The sequence below is a fragment of the Podarcis erhardii genome (genome assembly GCF_964252035.2).
Source record: "Podarcis erhardii genome assembly, chromosome: 8".
Classification (NCBI taxonomy): domain Eukaryota; kingdom Metazoa; phylum Chordata; class Lepidosauria; order Squamata; family Lacertidae; genus Podarcis; species Podarcis erhardii.
In genome coordinates, this window is record NC_138499.1 from 22,417,414 (window position 1) to 22,437,812 (window position 20,399).

Consider the following 20,399-nt stretch of genomic DNA (forward strand, 5'->3'; position numbering starts at 1 on the left):
TAAGGCCCAGCTGTGTGGCCCAAGTGAGCAAATGAGAGACACCTGTGAGGCAGCCTCTGCTTGTTCACTTTCCTCCTCTTTGGGGGCTCTTCTAGACCAGTGTTTCCCAACCTTGGGTCTCCAGCTGTTTGAGGACTACAATTCCTATCATTCCTGACCACTGGTGTTGCTAGCTAGGGATGATGGGAGTTGTAGTCCAAAAACAGCTGGCGACCCAAGGTTGGGAAACACTGTCTAGACTATCAGTATTCCAGGTCGGATTCAGTCACGTCCCAGCAAATTCATGTTGTGCAATTATAGTTGCTTGGTGTGCCCTGCACAACAAACCCACTTCCCAGGAAAGTTTGGGGAAACACTTGCTTTGATGGGACAGTTATTTAGCCTCTGGAAGCGGATCAGGATGAAACCTCAACAGACAAGATGATCTGGAAGTGCCTTGGGTGGCACAGAATTGAGGATATTGCAAATTCATAAAAAAGTCCTAACATCCAGATATCTCCCTCCGGAATGGACTCCTTCTCCTCCTTTCTGTTTAAAATCTGCCTTTTAGCAACCCTTTTCCTTTTCCTCAAAGCCTTCTGTTCCTTATCTCCAGTCCAAATAACTGGGATTTGTCCTGATATCAACACTTTGAAAGATCGCTTCCCACAGGTTTACAGGGACCTGATAAATGTTTGCATAGATCTTCTTTCCTGGAATTTAATGGCTACGGATTAGTCAAGTGGAACACATATTGCCAGTTCTTCACACAACTTTACTGACTGCCCGAGATCTGTTACACATGAACAAATAATACCTCACTATTTTATCACCTCTAATTCTTCAAACAACGGCTATCCAGCAATAGCTTTTTCTCAACCCCACCACACCCCATGATTTGCTTGACATGTCCAGCCTGAAGATGTGCTGGTGAACTTGACAGTTAGCTTGGCCTTGCAAGTCAGTTGTTATTATTATTTATTAAATTTATATACACCCCAGAACGCCCCGGAACTCGTATGCTTCAGCTCCCAAACAATTGAAAACCGGAAGTCAGTGTTTCCGTTTTCGAACGTTCTTTTGGAAGCCAAATGTCCGACAGAGTTTCCTGCAGCCAATCAGAAGCCACATTTTGGAAGTCGAACGGACTTCCGGAACGGATTCTGTTCGACTTCCGAGGTCTTTCATCCGAAGATTCAATTGCTCCTAAACAAGTATTACCATACTAAAAATCTTGTTAGATTTCTCCCCCAACTGAGTTAATCAGATACTTTTATCACTATTTGTACTTTTCAGACAATCCCTCCCCTAACCAATGTGTGTACAGTGGTACCTCGAGTTAAGTACTTAATTCGTTCCGGAGGTCCGTTCTTAACCTGAAACTGTTCTTAACCTGAAGCACCACTTTAGCTAATGGGGCCTCCCGCTCCCGCCGCACCGCCGGAGCACGATTTCTGTTCTCATCCTGAAGCAAAGTTCTTAACCCGAGGTACTTTTTCTGGGTTAGTGGAGTCTGTAACCTGAAGCGTATGTAACCCAAGGTACTAAAGGTAAAGGTAAAGGTACCCATGCCCGTACGCGCCAGTCGTGACCGACTCTGGGGTTGCGCGCCCATCTCGCTTAAGAGGCTGGGGGCCAGCGCTGTCCGGAGACACTTCCGGGTCACGTGGCCAGCGTGATGAAGCTGCTCTGGCGAGCCAGCACCAGTGCAGCACATGGAAACGCCGTTTACCTTCCTGCTATAAAGCGGTACCTATTTATCTACTTGCACTTAAGAGTGCTTTCGAACTCCTAGGTGGGCAGGAGCTGGGACCGAACGACGGGAGCTCACCCCGCCGCAGGGATTCGAACCGCCGACCATACGATCGGCAAGTCCTAGGCGCTGAGGTTTTACCCACAGCGCCACCTGCGTCCCAAGGTACTACTGTATATCAGAACATGAGAACAGTTCTGCTAGATCAGGACAATGGCCACCTCTCCTCCAATACTTGTGGCAGACCAGATACCTGTGGGAAACCCTCAAGAGCACTCTCCTCTTCTGTGGTTTTCGGCAACCAGTATTCAGAAGCGTTACTGCCTCCCAATGCAGAGGCTAAGCCTAGCATCATGGCTAGTAGCTATTGATAGCCTTATTGTCCCCAAATTTGTTTTAAAGCCTTCCAAGTTGGTGACAGTCACTGCAAGTTCTACAGTTTAACTATGTGCTGCGTGAAGAACTGCTTCCTTTTATTGTCCTAAACCTTCCAACGCTCAGCTTCACTGGATGACTCTGAGTTCTAGTGTTACAAGACAGAGAGAAAAACTGTTCTTTGCTCATTTCCTCCAAGCTTTCCATGCTTCGAATCTGAAATTGTCTGTATACTGCACTACAGGTGCTTAGAAACTTTCTCTGGCATCCTTGCACAGTCAGTTTTGGCTCAACGTGAACCTTGAGCTATATTTAAAGAGGTGATCTAGAACTGAAAAGCCTCGATTCATAGTAGTGTTGCGTGTGTGTGTGTCTGTCCCCAACAGGGACTCCACGCTTCTAATTCCTGAGTGATGGACAGAAATTGAACAGCTGCAGCCTTTCCAGGAGTAGGGATAACAGTAATGCAAAGAGCTGCACCTGTTCAGCTTCTGTTTCTCAGGCAGCTGTTAAGGGCATCAAGATGCTGTCATCAAATAAGAAAGCAAGCTGTCTAGCCTAATCCAGAGATGCATGTTGGAAAGCACTTTTTAAAACCTGCAGTTCTCTCCCCACTTTTTTTTGTTTTGTTTTGAATGACACACACTCTCTGTATCACCAAAGCAGCTGCTTTCAAAAGCCATTTAAGAGGCCTGCAGTTTGGGGGCCAGTCTGTGCCTGGGGGGCCAGTCCGTGTCTGTCCTGTGGCTATATATTCAACCAGAGATTGTGTAATTTAATTTCTGAGGACCAAAGTCCATATGACATTTGACCCGGATGCATTTTTCCTTGTTTCATAACGCTAGAATTTGTGGGCATCCAAAGAAGCGGAATGCTGGAGGGTTCTGGACAGATGAAAGAAAGTATTTCTTCACACAAGAGCATAGTTAACCTATGGAACTCACTGCCACAGGAGGCAGCGGTAACCTTTAAAAATGGTTTAGACAAATTCAGGGAGGATAAAGCTATGCTGGAAACTACAGCAGGGGAGAGTGCTCTTGTGCTTGGGTCCTGCTTCTGCTTGGCCACTGTGAGAACAGATGAGCCACTGGCCTGACCCAGCAGGCTCTTATTACATTCTGATTCAGTTGCATGTAGCTTTGCCTTGCTTTGCTGTGTAGGAGGCTGCCGTCTTGAGTAGCAGATCTCAGCAGCACCAGCAGGCACCGCTTCCATTTTCATTCCCACCAGTGCCCAAAAAGGAAAAGAAATTTCAATTACAGAAAATGAAAGCCTCACAGTTGATGTTGGCAATAGCTCAGTTGGTTAGAGCATTGTGCTGATGATGCCAAGGTTGCAGGTTCATTCCCCATATGATACAGCTTCATATTCCTGCTGTTGAATGAGAATCAACACTTATGATTCTATCCTAATTTAAACATACATGATAATATTAGGCAGTCCATATAGTTGTTTAAACAAGAGCAGTGGTTATCAGGCATGCACTGAAACATAGAAAAGTCAGTGAGATTTCCAGACCACTGAGTAGCAGAAGGTGGCTGTTTGTCCTTCTAGCCTTGCTATTTGCCACCACAAGGGCTCTCACAATCCACTTTTGTTCATCAGTGCCCTTGATACAGCATGGCTGTGCTTAGAAATTAAAATGACCGATCTCATCCAGCCAGTGCAGCTGCTATCAGCCCCAGTAGGAACATAGGCAGCTCCCTTATTCAAACCTATTGGAACATCTTGCTCAGTATAGTTCACACTGATTGGCAGTAATCCTCCATGGTTTCAGGCTAGGAATCTTTTCTCAGTTCTAGCTGGAGATGCCGGGGATTGAACATGGAACCTTCTGCATGCAAAGCAGATGTTTGACCAATGACCCTTCTGCAACCATTGTTGCCAGGTGAGGCTGCCAGAGCCCACCAAAAGAGGAGGCCCCCCAAGCAAAGAGTGTTTGCCTGGGGCCCCCTCAAACCCAGGGCCTGCCCTCAAAAGACCAATAGGGAAGGAACAAGTTCTCAAATCTTTCTTCGCTTGTCAGTGAGGTGTCGCTGTGGCAGTGGGCACCACATTGGCAACCCCTGTTGTGTGGCGCACTCCCTCTTCAGTTTTACTCTCCTTGAAAGCATAGCTTTGCTTTCCCGTCCCCCACCCCGGATGAAGCCAAGTGGGTTTTTGAATTTGCTGTTTTCTGTTCTTTGTCTTGTATTTTGGTACGCACTTAACTTCCGATTGATTTTCTGCACAGGAGAGAGTGGTTATTAATTTTTATTCTGTTGCAAGAAACGGTGTCAGAATGCTTTGAATAACTTTCTGAGGGAGTTCAAGGGTCACCAAAGCACTCCAAAAAATATCTTATAATTGGTTGGTATGCCAGCCTTGACACATAGGGTAGCATTGCTAACTTTGCTCTTTTAAACAGATTGACTGGGATGGTGAGTTGACCCAAAGTTTTCCAAAGAAACGTAGATCAATAAATTTACTTTGAATCTCTCTTCCTCTTTAACACACAAGCACACATGGTGAAAGATTCATTGCTGCATAATGTAAGCCTTTCTATTAAACAAGCTAAGCATTCCTTTATTGATGTCATTGCTGTAAATATGGAAAATAATTCGCACATTTTTTAAAGGAAAGTAGTGTAAGGGGAGCTTGTATTCAAGAGCAAGGCTCCAAACATACATAGGCATCTTAAACTGTGTGATATAATCACAGAACCAAAAGACCTGCTGGATCAGACTAAAGGTTCACCTAGTTCAGGTTTCGTTTTTGTTTTTTTGCAGTGACCAATCAAACAGCCTGAAGGCAATAGGCATTCTTATTCCCCATCAAACAGTATTCAATTATTTACTGCTTCTTCGCATGGAGGTTTTCTTTAGCCACTACAGCTAATAGCTATTGACAGGTCAACTCTTGTTTTAAAAGTGTGCAATGAGTGGCCGCCATGCCTTCTGATAGTGAGTCTGTGTATGCAAAGGAGCTGGCCCAGTGGCCCAAGCAGAGCAAGCTGTCACTTGGAGCAAGGGAGTTTTCTATGGGAGCAAAGCAAGCAGCCCCATGTCTTGAACTATCCCTGCAGGTCCCAGCAGGAATGTAACTGCAGCAGAAGTTTAGCAAGGAAAAAGGACGCCATGGAATTCCATCAGTGAGTCTTAACCTTAAGCAGTGCACCTGACACACACTGGCCTGGATTGCATAGGCCAACAGCAGAGATCTAGGGCTTTCCCCCACTTTGTTTGTCCTGTCCCTGGAAAGCGCAGGTCTGAGTGGTTTTCCACTGCCTGAGCAGTTTTGCCTTTCCCCCACTGCTTTCCCTTCGGAAAACCCGTTCCTTAGCACTAAATTATAGCAGACATCAATCTGGAAAAAACTAAGTTGACGTTTGCTCTGATTCCACAGTTAAAGACTGGGTTTCCTCGGAGTGTGTGGGAAGCGGTGGGACAAGCAAAAGTATGGATGAGTCCCTATATGATTTTATTTTGAAGCAGGGGCTTGGATTAGATTGCTTTTTGCATCTCTTTCAAGTCACTGAAGCTATAGAAGGAATGGAGCAGCTCTGGGCTTTCCTGATCCTGCTTCCCTGATCTCATCCAAGAGGTGAGCAATATCCATGAGAAAGCATCTAAATTTGGGGGAGAGGAGGGGAATGGGAGATGGCAGGTTTTGTATATTGCAATGTAGGTCTTCCCACCTGCATGCAGGCGCTTCTGTGTACAGGTCCCTTCAGTATTCCTTACCATTGGTCATGGGGAGCTGAGACACCCCTTCTCACACAGATGCATGTAGGCTTGAGTAGGCCTAATATATTGGGCATTGAGAAATCAGTCTGTGACATTTGGATAAGGAAGAGCCACTAACCTTTAAAGTCAACAGTTCATCTAAAATCAAATAAGGTTTGACATTAAAATAAACAACAAGGAACCCCACTGTTAGCAAAGTTAATAAAACATCTGCCAGCTGGCAAAGATATTCCAGGGTCAGCGAAAGTTTGACATAAGTTACACAAAGGAGCAAATCCACTGTCCACTAATGTGTGCTTACATAAATAGTATATTTGTGTAGCTGCGCTGCCTATAGATTTCATGGCGAACTGTGAGGCAAATTAAGCCCTTGTAGAGGCCATGGGTGAGGGCTTCTGCTGATTTCTTTTTGGGTGTGGTTTATGCAAAAAAATATGGGATGTGGGTGGCGCTGTGGTCTGAACCACAGAGCCTAGGGCTTGCCGATCAGAAGGTTAGCGGTTCAAATCCCTGCAACAGGGTGAGCTCCCGTTGCTTGGTCCCTGCTCCTGCCAACCTAGCAGTTCGAAAGCATGAAGTGCAAGTAGATAAATAGGTACCGCTCCGGCGGGAAGGTAAACGGTGTTTCCGTGCGCTGCTCTGGTTCGCCGGAAGCAGCTTAGTCATTCTGGCCACATGACGCGGAAGCTGTCTGCAGACAAACGCCGACTCCCTCTGCCAGTAAAGCGAGATGAGCGCTGCAATCCCAGAGTCGTCCATGGACTGGACTTAACGGTCAGGGGTCCCTTTACCTTTACCTTTATGCAAACAAATAAAAAGCAAATAGGAATGAACAAGGTGCACTAACCAAAACGAAACATGGACAAAATTGTCTACCCACAAACTCTGGGATTACAACAAAAACAAGAGAATTGTTAGAGCTTTCTACCTACCTACCTACCTACTCTCTCTCTCTCTCTCTCTCTCTCTCTCTCTCTCTCTCTCAAACCCCCCTCCATCTCCATCCAGGCAAGCAAGAAGCATTATCACAGTTCAAGTTCACATTTCACATACTTTAGAAGGATATGGAACGATGTGGTCTAGCAAGAGTCTCAAAAGCTGGATGTCTACCCCACTGGCGGAGGAACAGGGGTGCGGGCGGAGTGCATTGCCCCTGGCAGCACGATCCCGGTGGGGTGCCATCGTGGCTGCCCCCACCCCCCCCGTGCTGGGCGTCACGCCCCTGTGGGTGGCCAGCCGTGCCCCCGCCTGCTCTCCGCCCCCAATGGAGCTTGAAGCTCCGCCACTGGTCTACCCCTGACCTGCTGCTGCCTTAAATCATGTTAGCATCTCTATTAATTAAACCCCTTACATAACAGTACAGTACACTATGAAATATATGTCATGATTCCTTGTGCCATTATATGGCATGATATGTATACATGCACATACACACATTTATACACACGCGGACACATATGCAAATTTATATAAATGCAAATCAATTTGCAAGAGTTGCAAAGCAGTAAGCAAATTAGGAAGAATTTAGGCTCCTTAAGGGACCATGATATTTTCCCTAAACTGGCCCATCATTAAAGAAAACCCGAGAAAACGAGGCTATATCTTGTTGCGGCCATATACAGTGAAGAGATTGCCGTTGTGGTCACCCACTTCACTGCACAAGCAGAAGTTCTAAGGGCACATCGCTCTCCTGGGTTTAGTTTCTTTTGGAAGGAGGATGCTTGAGGCTTATGGCATTTTCTAATGGTAGATTTTGTTTACAAATGTACAGGTGGAACATAAGTCCAGGTACATCTTAGATCAGGAAAAGCCCACTGTTCCCACTGTGAGCTGGTGTACGCATTGTACTTTCAAAGCACTTTGGGAGCACAGTTTTCCCCTCAAAGATTTCTGCACAGTGTAGTTAACTCCCCCCCCCCCCCCCGGTTAAAATTCCCAGCAACCCTTAACAAACTACAGTACAAGGGAACTGACCCTGTTAAAGGTTGTCCCTGGAATTTTCTGTTGCTCAAATAATGGGGAAAGTGCCAGAATTTTCTCACATGTCATTCTTAAATCTAAACTAAAAGCAATAATAATAATAATAAATGTATATTTTATGTAAAAATGTTTACATAAAATAAACATGTAGTAGATGCATGTTTTTATTGTCCTTCTGTGCATACTTGTATATTAATTGATTTGCAGCTGATATCTGAGAAGCCACACACACTTAGCTCATTGGTCAAGGAGCAAACGTCTTGCAAAAATACCTGCTTTGTCTATAAAAGTTATTGTTGCTATTATTTATTAAATTTGTATACCGCCTGTCATCCAAAGATCACAGGGCAGTTCGCAACGCAAAAATACAAAATCAGATCACAAAATACATAGTAAGACAATAACAAAAATGTAAAGTTCCAAAGTTTAGGAAAGAGGTTGTTGCAATTAACAAGGCTAATTTTAATCAGTTTGCAGAGTAACAAAATACTTTAGTGTTCCATGTTTTGCTCTGGTAAGTGCCGTTCATTAAAAATTTTATTTTAAGGGTCAGTAATATTATTTACAATAATTCAGCAAAGAAATAAATCTTGTACCAGAAGTGGAAGGATCCCTGGAAGCTGGTGAATCCGTTTAGTAGACTTTAGAATAAGTGATTTATTGCTCAAAGTGGCAGAACTGGCAGATTTGCAGTCTTTGGCCTTTCCCCCATTGAGTGTTGCCATGTAATTTCTTAACATATAAACATCCCCCAGATTAATTATTTAAAAGCAGAGTAAATAACTAGAAAGGATCAGAGGGCTCAGTTTCATCTCACGCCTATTGCAAAAGTGAATTTAATGTTTGCTTTTACTCTAATAATTAAAAAGTATGGCATATCTCTGTCTGCAGATATAAATATATATCTCTAACGAGACATGATGGGGTTCAAGGGCAGAGAAAGGATGAATATTCCCTTGCATATTTCCTTTAAAATGCTTACATGCCTCTTTTTTATTTGATTGTGTGACATCAGAGGGCTGGATTTTGGTAAATAAAATCTTACTGAAAAGCAAAAGGAAATAAGCATGAAAAGGTGCATCAAGACTGATAAACGAGGCCCACAAACCTTTGCTGACTAAACATCCAGGAGCTTTTGCGCTATGCTCATTTAAGAATATTACTTTGAAACACAGAGAATTTTGGCTAAAAGCTGTAATGGGGGGGGGTGTTGCTTGGTTTTCCATGAGTAGCAGAGAATAGCTTTATGCCTCAACCTTTCCTTACTCTCCCACCCTAAACTGGAGACACACCCACGCACAACCAATGGATGGGTCTAGAACTTTTGTTTGGCCCTGTCAGCCAAGCCCAAAATTGGAGCCCTTCCACCTGTCAATTCTGATAGAAAGGCTGTGGGTATGTGTGCCGTTGACTTTGGGCAGTGGCTTTGAATGGTCCCCCCAACCCCCTTCTCCCTAGGGCAGCTTCCCCCAGCCCATTTCTACCCCCAGGTTCAGTTAAGACAACTAAGTATTACAGAGGCCCACCAGTCACAAAATGGTGACAGGTGGAGGCAGAGTTTGGCAGAACCGGTGGCAGTTCCTGACATCACTTTCTACTGATACCTAATCCATCTCTAGAAATTGCTGGTTTGCCATGACATTTTCCTGGTGGCAGGGAGCTCCATAGCTCAGCTTTCCTCATGCGAAGTTCAGGCTTTTGCTCTTGAGGTCTTGTGACAGCCTTCCCACTCAATTTGTTGATTCAGAGACCCTTAAGTGGAGAGAGCTTTTCCTTTTGCCTTTTCCCCTATCCCTCCCTATATGCCTCAAAGGATGTTTTTCCCATCTCCTGTCATTTCTTCTCTCATTCTTTCCACACCCAACTTCTACCTTAACCCAGGGTCATTCATACCTCCTCCTTGGTCCTTTCACGTATTTACTTCTTCCTCTTGTAATGATTTCCTCTCTTACCCCATTTCCTCCCTACTTCCAGTTCATGTGTGATTAATAACAATACAATGGTACCTCAGGTTACATTTGCTTCAGGTTACATTCGCTTCAGGTTACAGACTCCGTTAACCCAGAAATAGTGCTTCAGGTTAAGAACTTTGCTTCAGGATGAGAACAGAAATCGTGCTCCGGCGGTGCGGCGGCATCGGGAGACCCCATTAGCTAAAGTGGTGCTTCAGGTTAAGAACAGTTTCAGGTTAAGAACAGACCTCCAGAACGAATTAAGTACTTAACCCGAAGTACCACTGTATTGAACTTTTATGCCACAAAAAAATTCCTTCAGCCCCTCCTGTGGCTTTTCCCCTCAGAGGAGGGAGGCCTTCCTTCCCTCCTCTCCCCACAAGGCTCTCTGTTCTCCTGACCCTGCCAGTCGCTTGGTCATTTGTCATGGCACAACAAAAGGTCATGGCACAACCAGAGGGCAGGGCAGGGCAGGCAAGTGAGGAGGTGCTGGGTGCAGGAGGTGGTGTTGAGGTCCACTTGAGCATGGCTCAAAGATTACTAGTAAGTCCTGGCTCTGAGTTTGAGAAACACTGACCTAGGCGATTCAGGCCATTCCATTAAGAAATCAACAGTCCATGTCACTGGTGTGCATTATTCTGCATTCATTAACCCTGAGATTCATCTGCCATTGCAGTTCCCTTTCTTGATCTTAGTCCCTTAAAACGCTTTCAGTTCTTTCCCCCCTGATTATCATGCTCTTCACTCTTCACAGCTGCCCTCGGTAATTTTGGGGTCGCCTGCAGGTTACGCCATCTCCACTCCTTTGTTTACGCGATTGCCCTGCCTCTGGAGAAATATATTTCATGCCCCTTCAAATGGGTTCCTCAGCAAGCATCCCAAGGGGTGTTAGTTTCTAATGCAACACTGCTCTGTATTGCAGGTGCCATATTTCAAAGTCATCACTTCCACCTCCAGTATTGTTCTGCTGATACACAGATTTATTTTTCCAGCTCAGCCGGCACTAGGAAAACGGCCCCTGCTTAATTGAGTGCCTAAGGTGCTTCTGGCTCCCTCCCCCCCCCCCATTCTGCATACCATCTGCTTGGTGAGGCTTGGCAATGCTGCAGACTTTTCCATCAGGATCTTTGGTGCAGCAGAAAACCTCTGGCCTGTACACACCCACACACCCACACCCACCACATGCAGCACATGCATGCTCCTGTTTCCAATGCATTATGTCGCCGACCGTTCTCTGGTGAAGTACACTTCAGGTTAGGTTCCTGTTTGCTGCAACTAAAGCCACATATTTGCACTCTAAGATCCATTAATTTGCAGCTGTGTTTGTTAAGAAGAAGCGGTAGCCTGGAAACCACAGCCAGCATCGCAGAACTAGCTGCATGGCCGAATTAGTACAAGACCTTTTTAAATAAGTGTTTCTTTATTGAAAGTTTTTGGCATAAAATACAATAAAAATCAAACTGGTCTAAATAACAAAAAGTAATAAGGGAAACTAAGGAATGAGAAGAAAGGAGAGGACCTTTCTACCCTGCCATTCCTGCAGGGACCACCTTTCTCCCAACTATCCCCTTCCTGTGTATGTCTTCCTCAATTCAAAATAAAGGACTTCTAACAGAGAAGATAGAATAAATAAAACAAAATAGAGGCACTTCTGCCTCTCTATCTGTCAATTATATGTATTCCAATTATTCAAAGTATTTAACATATGCACTCCTGTAGTTAATACCCAGCTTTTGTATCCCCCCCCCCAATTCTGCAAGATGGCATTTCCCCAAACTCCCCTCCCAGAATCCATGATATCCAGAGCCATACACCAGTATGCCTCCCTTTAGCCTCTCCTTCCAGTGCTTACCATCAGCACAACAAAAATTTGCTTTCACCCATATAATTGCATAACCCATATAATGACTTAGTCAACCTCCAAGCTTCCCAATAATCACTGAGCCTGGTCTTGACTGGCTACAGCAAAAATGAGAAAATTGATTCTCTCCTACACACACACACACACACACACACACACACACAAACAAGTTACTTTCTTTAGTAAAAAAACTGTGAGACAGAGCATGGTGGGAATTGTAGTTTTGAAATAAATACTTCAACAGCACATGAATTTTAAGCCTTTTATATTTTGCAATGGACTGAAAGGGTAATTGGGAAAAAGCAGAACCTTGCAACACTTCTTTCATCGCGAACCACTTTTTCTTTTTTCTTTTAGGCTGCTGTAGCAGGAGGCACGACAATGATCATTGACTTTGCGATACCTCATAAAGGCTGTTCTCTCATTGAAGCCTATGAGAGATGGAGAAGCTGGGCAGATCCCAAAGTCTGCTGCGATTATGCACTTCATGTGGCCGTCACGTGGTGGAGCGACAAGGTAAGCAGAAGGCCAGTAGCATGTTTGTTCCTTCAAGTGTGTCCAACATGCGCCAAGGACAGATGCCACGAGTTGCATGGAAAACAGCGTGTGTGTGGCGGTCTTGCCAAGTGACCAAGGGCCCAGTTGTGGCACATTCAAATTTGCCTACCTTCCTCTTGCTTCTTGTTGGGCAAGCTACTTGTGTTCATTCTGTGTGGGGGAGGTACATATTTTGTGCTGTTTTAGATTGTTATTTTTCTTTGGACAAAAACATGATGGGTCTGTAACCTCGGGTTACAGACGCTTCAGGTTACAGACTCCGCTAACCCAGAAATAGTACCTCAGGTTAAGAACTTTTCTTCAGGATGAGAACAGAAATTGCGTGGCAACAGCGGGAGGCCCCATTAGCTAAAGTGGTACCTCAGGTTAAGAACAGTTTCAGGTTAAGAATGGACCTCCAGAACGAATTAAGTTCTTAACCCGAGGTACCACTGTATTCATTTAAACAACCTTAAATCAATGACTTCCCTTCTTCTCTTTCATTTTGCATATCATGCATCCCTGCATATTTTATATGTTTTGTTACATCCATCAAAACTTGTTTTCACTGTTGAGCTTATCTTAATGCTACCAGCATTTTTAAATGAGCACAATTTTCACCCATATATTCAGTAAACATTTTCCAGGCTTCTTTAAACATATGTTCTTGTTCTCTTACTCTATATGTTAAATCTGCAAACTGCACGTATTCCATCAGTTTGTTGCCATTCTTCTATGGCTGGGACCTCACTCGTTTTCCATTTTGGGGCTAACGAAACATGGGCCACAGTAGTAGCATACATAAATAGTTTCACAAGCTTGCATGAATGGACAACTTCTTTAGCTACAACCCTTAGTATTTTGTATCTGTATTCCTTTTGTTGAAGTGTTTTATGTATTTTGTATTTCATGACTTTAAGTTGCTTCCAGGCACTTTTGGATGTGTGAAATGATACATACATGTAATAAACTAAATTTTCACCATGCTCAGGAGCCCAGGGGTGAAGCTTTCCAAGATGGTGTGCTAAACTAGCCAGAGGATTTAGTCCTGGGAATTTTTTAAAAAAAGCTTATTTAAAAGTTATTTAATTATAAAAAAATTAATTGAACGATACTGTAATAGCTCCTTTTTTCATAATAAACAAGAATTCCAAAAATACATAACCAAAAAAGTGACATAGTCCCTACAGGAATTAATTCATGTCATTAAAATATTGCATAATTATTGGGTACAACATTTTAGAGAGAAATCTTACTGTCTCCTGAAGAATATCCTGGTGTTCTGCCAGTCAAGTAAAAATATCTCTGTCAAATAATACACTCAAATAATTTAGCCAATCAGATGGTAAGATTTGATGCCAAATTCAAGAGGATATTGTGAGGTTTGAACATTTAACAATTTTTTGTTGTGTTTTCAGGTTAAAGAAGAGATGAAAACCCTAGCCCAGGAAAAGGGTGTAAACTCCTTTAAGATGTTTATGGCATATAAAGGTGTCTATATGGTTGGAGATCTAGAGTTACACTCTGCCTTTTCTCAGTGCAAACAAATTGGTGCGATTGCTCAAGTCCATGCAGAAAATGGGGATCTGATTGCAGAGGTAATTATCTATCTCCAAGGTGACACAGGAGCGTTCATCCACCCTGCAACAGATTGCAGCGATACCTGTGTATTTAAGATTGTAACGATTTGTAAATTACACATATTTTGGTAACAGGCAGAGGGCAGAGGGGAACTGGGCGTGTTGGCCCTGCCATCTCTGCCCCTCCTGACCTTCCCACATTCAATTAATGTCTGGAGGGGCAGCCTACATGTTTTCAGCTGAAAGTGCATTGTCTTCTCGTATGACTGGGAGCCCTGTGTAATTGGAACTGTGTCATCCAGAGGAGCCTATGTATGCACAGCCAAATGTTCACAGACCCCCTTTCAGACTTTCACCAAATATGCAGTCAGAAGAGATGGAGCTAGTGGGAGATTGTGATGTTGAAGGCAGGGCTAGCACAAAGGGTCTCATGGCTTCCCCTCCAAAATCTGAGAACTGTCATTTTCAGGGTGCTGTTTGGAAACACCTGTTCCTCTCAAATGTACCGATTTCAGAGTTTCCTAGGAAGGAGGATTGATGGTCTATGAGAATTGCATTTCTGAGAGGGGAATAGGAGTCTGCTATCAACAGTCACTGGGACGCTAGTGGTGCTGTGGGTTAAACCACAGATCAGAAGGTCGGTGGTTCGAATCCCCGCGACAGGGTGAGCTCCTGTTGCTCGGTCCCTGCTCCTGCCAACCTAGCAGTTCAATAGCACATTAAAGTGCAAGTAGATAAATAGGTACCACTCCGGCGGGAAGGTAAACAGCATTTCCGTGTGCTGCTCTGGTTCACCAGAAGCGGCTTAGGCATGCTGGCCACATGACCCAGAAGCTGTACGCCAGCTCCCTCGGCCAATAAAATGAGCACCGCAACCCCAGAGTTGGCCATGACTGGACCTAACGGTCAGGGGTCCCTTTACCTTTATCAACAATCACTAGACTTAATATGCTGCAGTTCCCAGACTTGACTCTTTAAAGTGGTGTGATACTGCTTTAAATGTATTGTGCAGATAGGGCCTTAGGGATGCTTAAAGTAGACCCAATAGACGGAGCTGTTCTGCCTGGCCTTTGGTCTGGGCCCAGTTTGACCCCCCTCTATGGGACCCTGTAAGTTACCTCTTTGGCCCTTTTATTGGCTCATGGACAGCTGGCCCTGATGAATACTTGAGCTTCCCGACCCCTATGGTTGTAATTTCATGGGCAGTCGTTTAATTTTATCCTGATTCTAATTTTTAAGCTGTATTTTAATCAATTGTTTGATTGTGTTTTAATGTATTTGACATTTGATGTTAGCTGCCCTGAGCCCGGTCTTGGCTGGGGAGGGCAGGGTATAAATAAAAATTTACTTACCTACTTACTTACAATAAACTGGTAATCACTGGGACCAAAGTGAGTCTACTATACTCTACTCCAATCATCACTAAGGCTGCAATTCTAACTCCACTTGCCTTGGTGTAAGCTAAATAGAATTCAGTAAGACTTCCTTCTCAATAAGCATGGTTAGGAATGAGCTGTGAATCTGGATCCAGCCCAAAGACATCTCTGAACAAAAGCAAATTCGTGTAGTTTATAACAAGATATAAACACAACATATATTTCCAAAGCCTTCTGTGTTTTTAAAAAACGAAACATCCAGAAAAATCAAGCACGTAGGCATTTGTTCTGATAAACTACAAATCATAGCTAACTAAGTTGCTAACCATCACAATACAAATGATTTTCAAATCTTGTACTTATTGGGGTTTCTAAATTACTTGGGTAGCTGGACCAGAGTTGCAGAGAAGTCATTAATTTTTCCACTGGTAGCAACATTAACTTCTGTGTCACTGTGGCTGGCCTGCAGGGTGCAAAGAAGATGTTATCCCTGGGAATAACTGGTCCAGAAGGGCACCAACTGTGTCGCCCGGAAGAAGTGGAAGCTGAAGCCACGCTGAGAGCAATCACCATAGCAAACTCGGTGAACTGCCCTCTCTATGTAGTTCATGTGATGAGCAAGTCTGCAGCCACGGTGATCGCAGATGCACGAAGGCAAGGTGCGTTTCTGACCCAGCGTGTTTAAAGATTGTGCAGAGGTGCTGCAGAACCGGTACTACTAAGATCTCCAGGTTTGATATTCCATCCCTGGGTGTCAGGCAGAAATAGTTAAAACTCCAGGAGGAAATCTGACTGGCACAGGAATTATTCTGCCTTACATACTAGGAATTAACCCTTCCAGGATGCAGGACTAGATGGACCATTGGCCTGATTTAGCAGGGTTCTTCTCGTTTTCTTAAAAATAGTTGGATAAACAGGGCCTTCACGCACTCCAAAGACAGCAACACTCTATCTTAAAGGCATTTTCATCTTTGACAGCTCAGTGGTGTGTGGTGACATTTTTTGTTGGGGCCAGAGGCACCAGCTTGCAAGGGCGATGGGGGGCGGCATCATGATGCCACGTGCATGAAGATCACGCCTCCCTCCCTAAGCCTGGCAGAAGCTTCCCAGCCCTGGGAAGGAGGCACCATATAATAATAATAATAATAATAATAATAATAATAATAATAATATTTATTATTTATACCCTGCCCATCTGGCTGGGCTTCCCCAGCCACTCTGGGCGGCTTCCAATATTAAAATACAGTAAAGCATCAAACATTAAAAGCTTCCCTAAACAGGGCTGCCTTCAGATGTCTTCTAAAAGTCTGGTAGTTGTTGTTCTCTTTGACATCTGGTGGGAGGGTGTTCCACAGGGCGGGTGCCACTACCAAGAAGGCCCTCTGCCTGGTTCCCCTGTAACCTCACTTCTTGCAGCGAGGGAACCGCCAGAAGGCCCTCAGCACTGGACCTCAGTGTCGGGGCAGAACAATGGGGGTGGATACGCTCCTTCAGGTATACTGGACCGAGGTCGTTTAGGGTTTTAAAGGTCAGCACCAACACTTTGAATTGTGCTTGGAAACTTACTGGGAGCCAATGTAGGTCTTTCAAGACCGGTGTTATGTGGTCTCGGCGGCCGCTTCCAGTCACCAGTCTAGCTGCCGCATTCTGGTTTAGTTTCCGGGTCACCTTCAAAGGTAGCCCCACATAGAGTACATTGCAGTAGTCCAAGAGAGAGATAACTAGAGCATGCACCATTCCGGCAAGACAGTCCGCGGGCAGGTAGGGTCTCAGCCTGCGTACCAGATGGAGCTGGTAAACAACTGCCCTGGACACAGAATTGACCTGCACCTCCATGGAGAGCTGTGAGTCCAGAATGACTCCCAGGCTGCGCACCTGGTCCTTCAGGGGCACAGTTACCCCATTCAGAACCAGGGAGTCCTCCACACCTGCCTGCCTCCTGTCCCCCAAAAACAGTACTTCTGTCTTGTCAGGATTCAACCTCAATTGTTTAATAATGATATAATAATAATAATAATAATAATAATAATAATAATAATAATACTTTAATACTCTAATTTTCTGGGAACTAGGAGACTAGCTTTGGAAAGTGTGAGGGCTCTGAGATGTTACCAGAGCTCTTGCGTCTCCTTTACCAAGCCTGGTGCCTTGATTACCCATCTTTGGGAAGGCAGTACATAAGCATGGCGGCGCCTTGCTTACCGGTCTGTGGGAAGGAGTTGTGAGGACTTTGGGAGGCCAGTAAAAAGGGTGCCCTCCACCTCACAGCATGTGGTTCTGAGGGTTCCTGACTTTGCATGATTCTGCCGTTGCACGTGGGCCCCCAAATCTGAACCCTGGTGTAAGTAGCTGGTCCACTGTACTAAATCCGTGAGTTAGGAAAACATCTCTTCTGTGCCATGTTGCACTGGATTTGTCCACTAGATGCCACTGTTGACAATGCTGTGGAGCCCGCTTTCTCATCCTCCGTTCTTCAACTTTGTAAAAGCACAAGAAACTGTGAAATCAGCCAAAATATGTAGGTCAAAGCACAAAATAAAAATAAAAGAATCCCCAGGGCAGTCCAAAATCATTGGAAGTGGGAAAGGTAGAATCTTTGCATGGTGTCGTGTTTTCTCGGTCTGAATTGCATACACAACGTCAACAATTCTGTAGACATTAAAGTGCATATACTATTGATCAGGTCTCCCCAAACCTTTGGGGGCCTCCCAGGGGCACATCTGGAAATTGGATAACTGTCTTTGTTTTCAGGTGTTCTAATAGTTTTATCATCAGAGTGTTTGCTGCCCTCCCTGGGCTGCTTTGGGAGGAAGGATGGGATATAAATAAAATAAATAAATAGTCCAACCAGGCGGGCCTGCTTCTTTAGTATTTAGGCTACAACTGCCAACATAAATAACAGTGAAGTATCTGATTAGTTTCTCTGCCTTGGTCTGAACTTGGGCCTGGTTTTTCTCAAGCTACCATCTGCTCTGAGTGCATGGTGAGTTCAGGAAGCATCACCACTAGCCAAGCAGTTGTCACGCAACGAAGTCAGAGATCATGGCTTCCACACAGCCTCAAGCCATAGTACCTCTCTTATTTAAAAAGAATGAAGGAAACATAATTAGCTGAGGAGTAGCAGTGTCTAAACCCAAATCCAGGCTGTATCTGCTAAATGGGGTTGTAGTTTAGCCTGTTAGTTACAGATATGCAGGCCCCATTATCCTTGATGTACCAGTGATTAAGCATGAACATTGCCATCCTCTTTTCTGTCTCAGGAGTGATCTTTTAAATTAATAATGACATAGAAATTTCTGCATCTTTGTTCCAAAAGGTCCCAAGCCGTCTGGCTGTGTGAGCTAACTAAACAGTAAAATCGGAAGCCATGCAAGTGGCGAAACAGGTATTTTCTGATACGGCACATACATTATAAGGACTGACTGAAGGCTCAAATTGACTTTGATGCCCCTCTGCCCACTGAATCATTGCAGAGAGATTGGACAACATGGGTCCTCCTGAACTTGGAAAAGGGTTCCAATGATTCAAGAATGATGTTGCTTTTATATATTAACAGTGTAATCATAAACATGCTTTCGCAAAAGTATGGTAACTCCCATTTAATTCAGTGGGGCTCGCTCCCTAATAATGTAGGTAGGGCTATATTAGATTACTAGAGAATGGAATGGGCTAGGCATTTTTTAAATTCATGGCCATTTCCAAGGGCTCTGATGAGCCTGGAAACAGACACCTTCATTTTAGAGAGTTGATAATGTATGTACCATTGTATCTTTGTTTTTCAGGGGATTAATAGTGCTTCAGAAACCATTTTTGTAACATATTTTTGACCAGAGGTGACAGAGTGGGATTAAATAATTATTTAGGCTTTTAAAAAGTGTGTTTACATCCTGCTTTCCTTCCTTAAAGTGGCATATATGGAGTTCCTAGGTGGTCTCCCATCCAGACGCTGACCAGAAATAAACCTGCTTTGTTTCAACAACATGACTGCCTCATTTGCCCTCAGACCATAGGCAGGAATACCCCTTCATGCCATCTCTACAGCTCTTAAAAAGCAGCATTCCTACAGAAGAGATGGGGGACTGGTGGCCCTCCATATATTTCTGGACTAAAACTCCCATCATCCCTGACCACTGGCTGCACTGGTGGGAGCTTGAGTCCAGCAGTATCTGGAGAGCCATGGGTTATTATCCCAACCTACTGTGTCACTTACAGTGTGACAGTATCTAACATGCTTCACTGATCATACGTCAACAGATGAAGTTTCTATAATCTTTCTGTTAATTTGTCTCCTAATCAAGGGTTGGCTGTAGGGTACCTTCCATATTCTTTCGTATCTTATTGGCATTCATACCAAACCCTGAAAGTACAGGTAAAAGGTAAAGGCACCCCTGACCATTAGGTCCAGTCGCGGATGACTCTGGGGTTGCGGCGCTCATCTCGCTTTATTGGCCAAGTACAGCTTCCGGGTCATGTGGCCAGCATGACTAAGCCGCTTCTGGTGAACCAAAGCAGTGCACGGAAACGCAGTTTACCTTCCCACTGGAGCGGTACCTATTTATCTACTTGCACTTTAATGTGCTTTCAAACTGCTAGGTTGGCAGGAGCAGGGATTTGAACCGCCACCCTTCTGATCGGCAAGCCCTAGGCTCGGTGGTTTAACCCACAACACCACCTGTGTCCCACAGCGCCACCTGCGTACAGAGACGGCTCAAATGTCCTTTTTTCTGCTGCTTGGGGATGCAGCTCAGGGTATTGATCCACTTCTATGCCAAAAGTGACCATTGAGTACCAGATGGAACCTGTTTAGTCTTTCCATAGGCTTAACGATGATTTGCTTGTGGTAAAGTCAAGGCTGGGTGTTTCTCTGGTGGCACTGGTATTATGGAATGGACTCCCAGCTGAAAACAAGAGGCTCCATCTTTTTTGGCATTTCACCAGCTTCTGAAGATGTACCTGCTTACACAGCCATTCCGTTGATCTCTCACCCTGAACTTCCTGTTTTAGTTCTGCTTTAATGGGATTCTTTTATGACTTACTTTCATTTTCAATTACTACATTTACATGCCACTTTCATCTTCCAAGGAGCTCAAGGTGGCCTGCATGGTTCTTCTTCTCCCCATTTCACCCCCACAACAGGTAGGTAAGGCTAAGAGATGGTGACTGGCCCAAGGTCACCCAGTGAGCTCCATGGCCGAGTAGAGATTTGAAAACTGGTCTCCCAGGTCGTAGTCCCACCACTCTTAACTGTTATACCACACTGGCTCTCAGTTATGGATCATGG

The 20,399-nt window shown here is 44.5% G+C and overlaps 1 protein-coding gene across 1 annotated transcript in view; it reads left to right on the forward strand.

The window, feature by feature from the left end:
* The window catches only part of DPYS (dihydropyrimidinase), a 48,665-nt gene that overhangs the window by 1,278 nt on the left and 26,988 nt on the right, over positions 1–20,399 (forward strand). Inside the window, exons 2-4 of the mRNA XM_081874435.1 lie at positions 11,983–12,141; positions 13,581–13,760; positions 15,588–15,777. Coding sequence (XP_081730561.1) covers positions 11,983–12,141; positions 13,581–13,760; positions 15,588–15,777 — 529 coding nt within the window. The remainder of the gene's footprint in view (positions 1–11,982; positions 12,142–13,580; positions 13,761–15,587; positions 15,778–20,399) is intronic.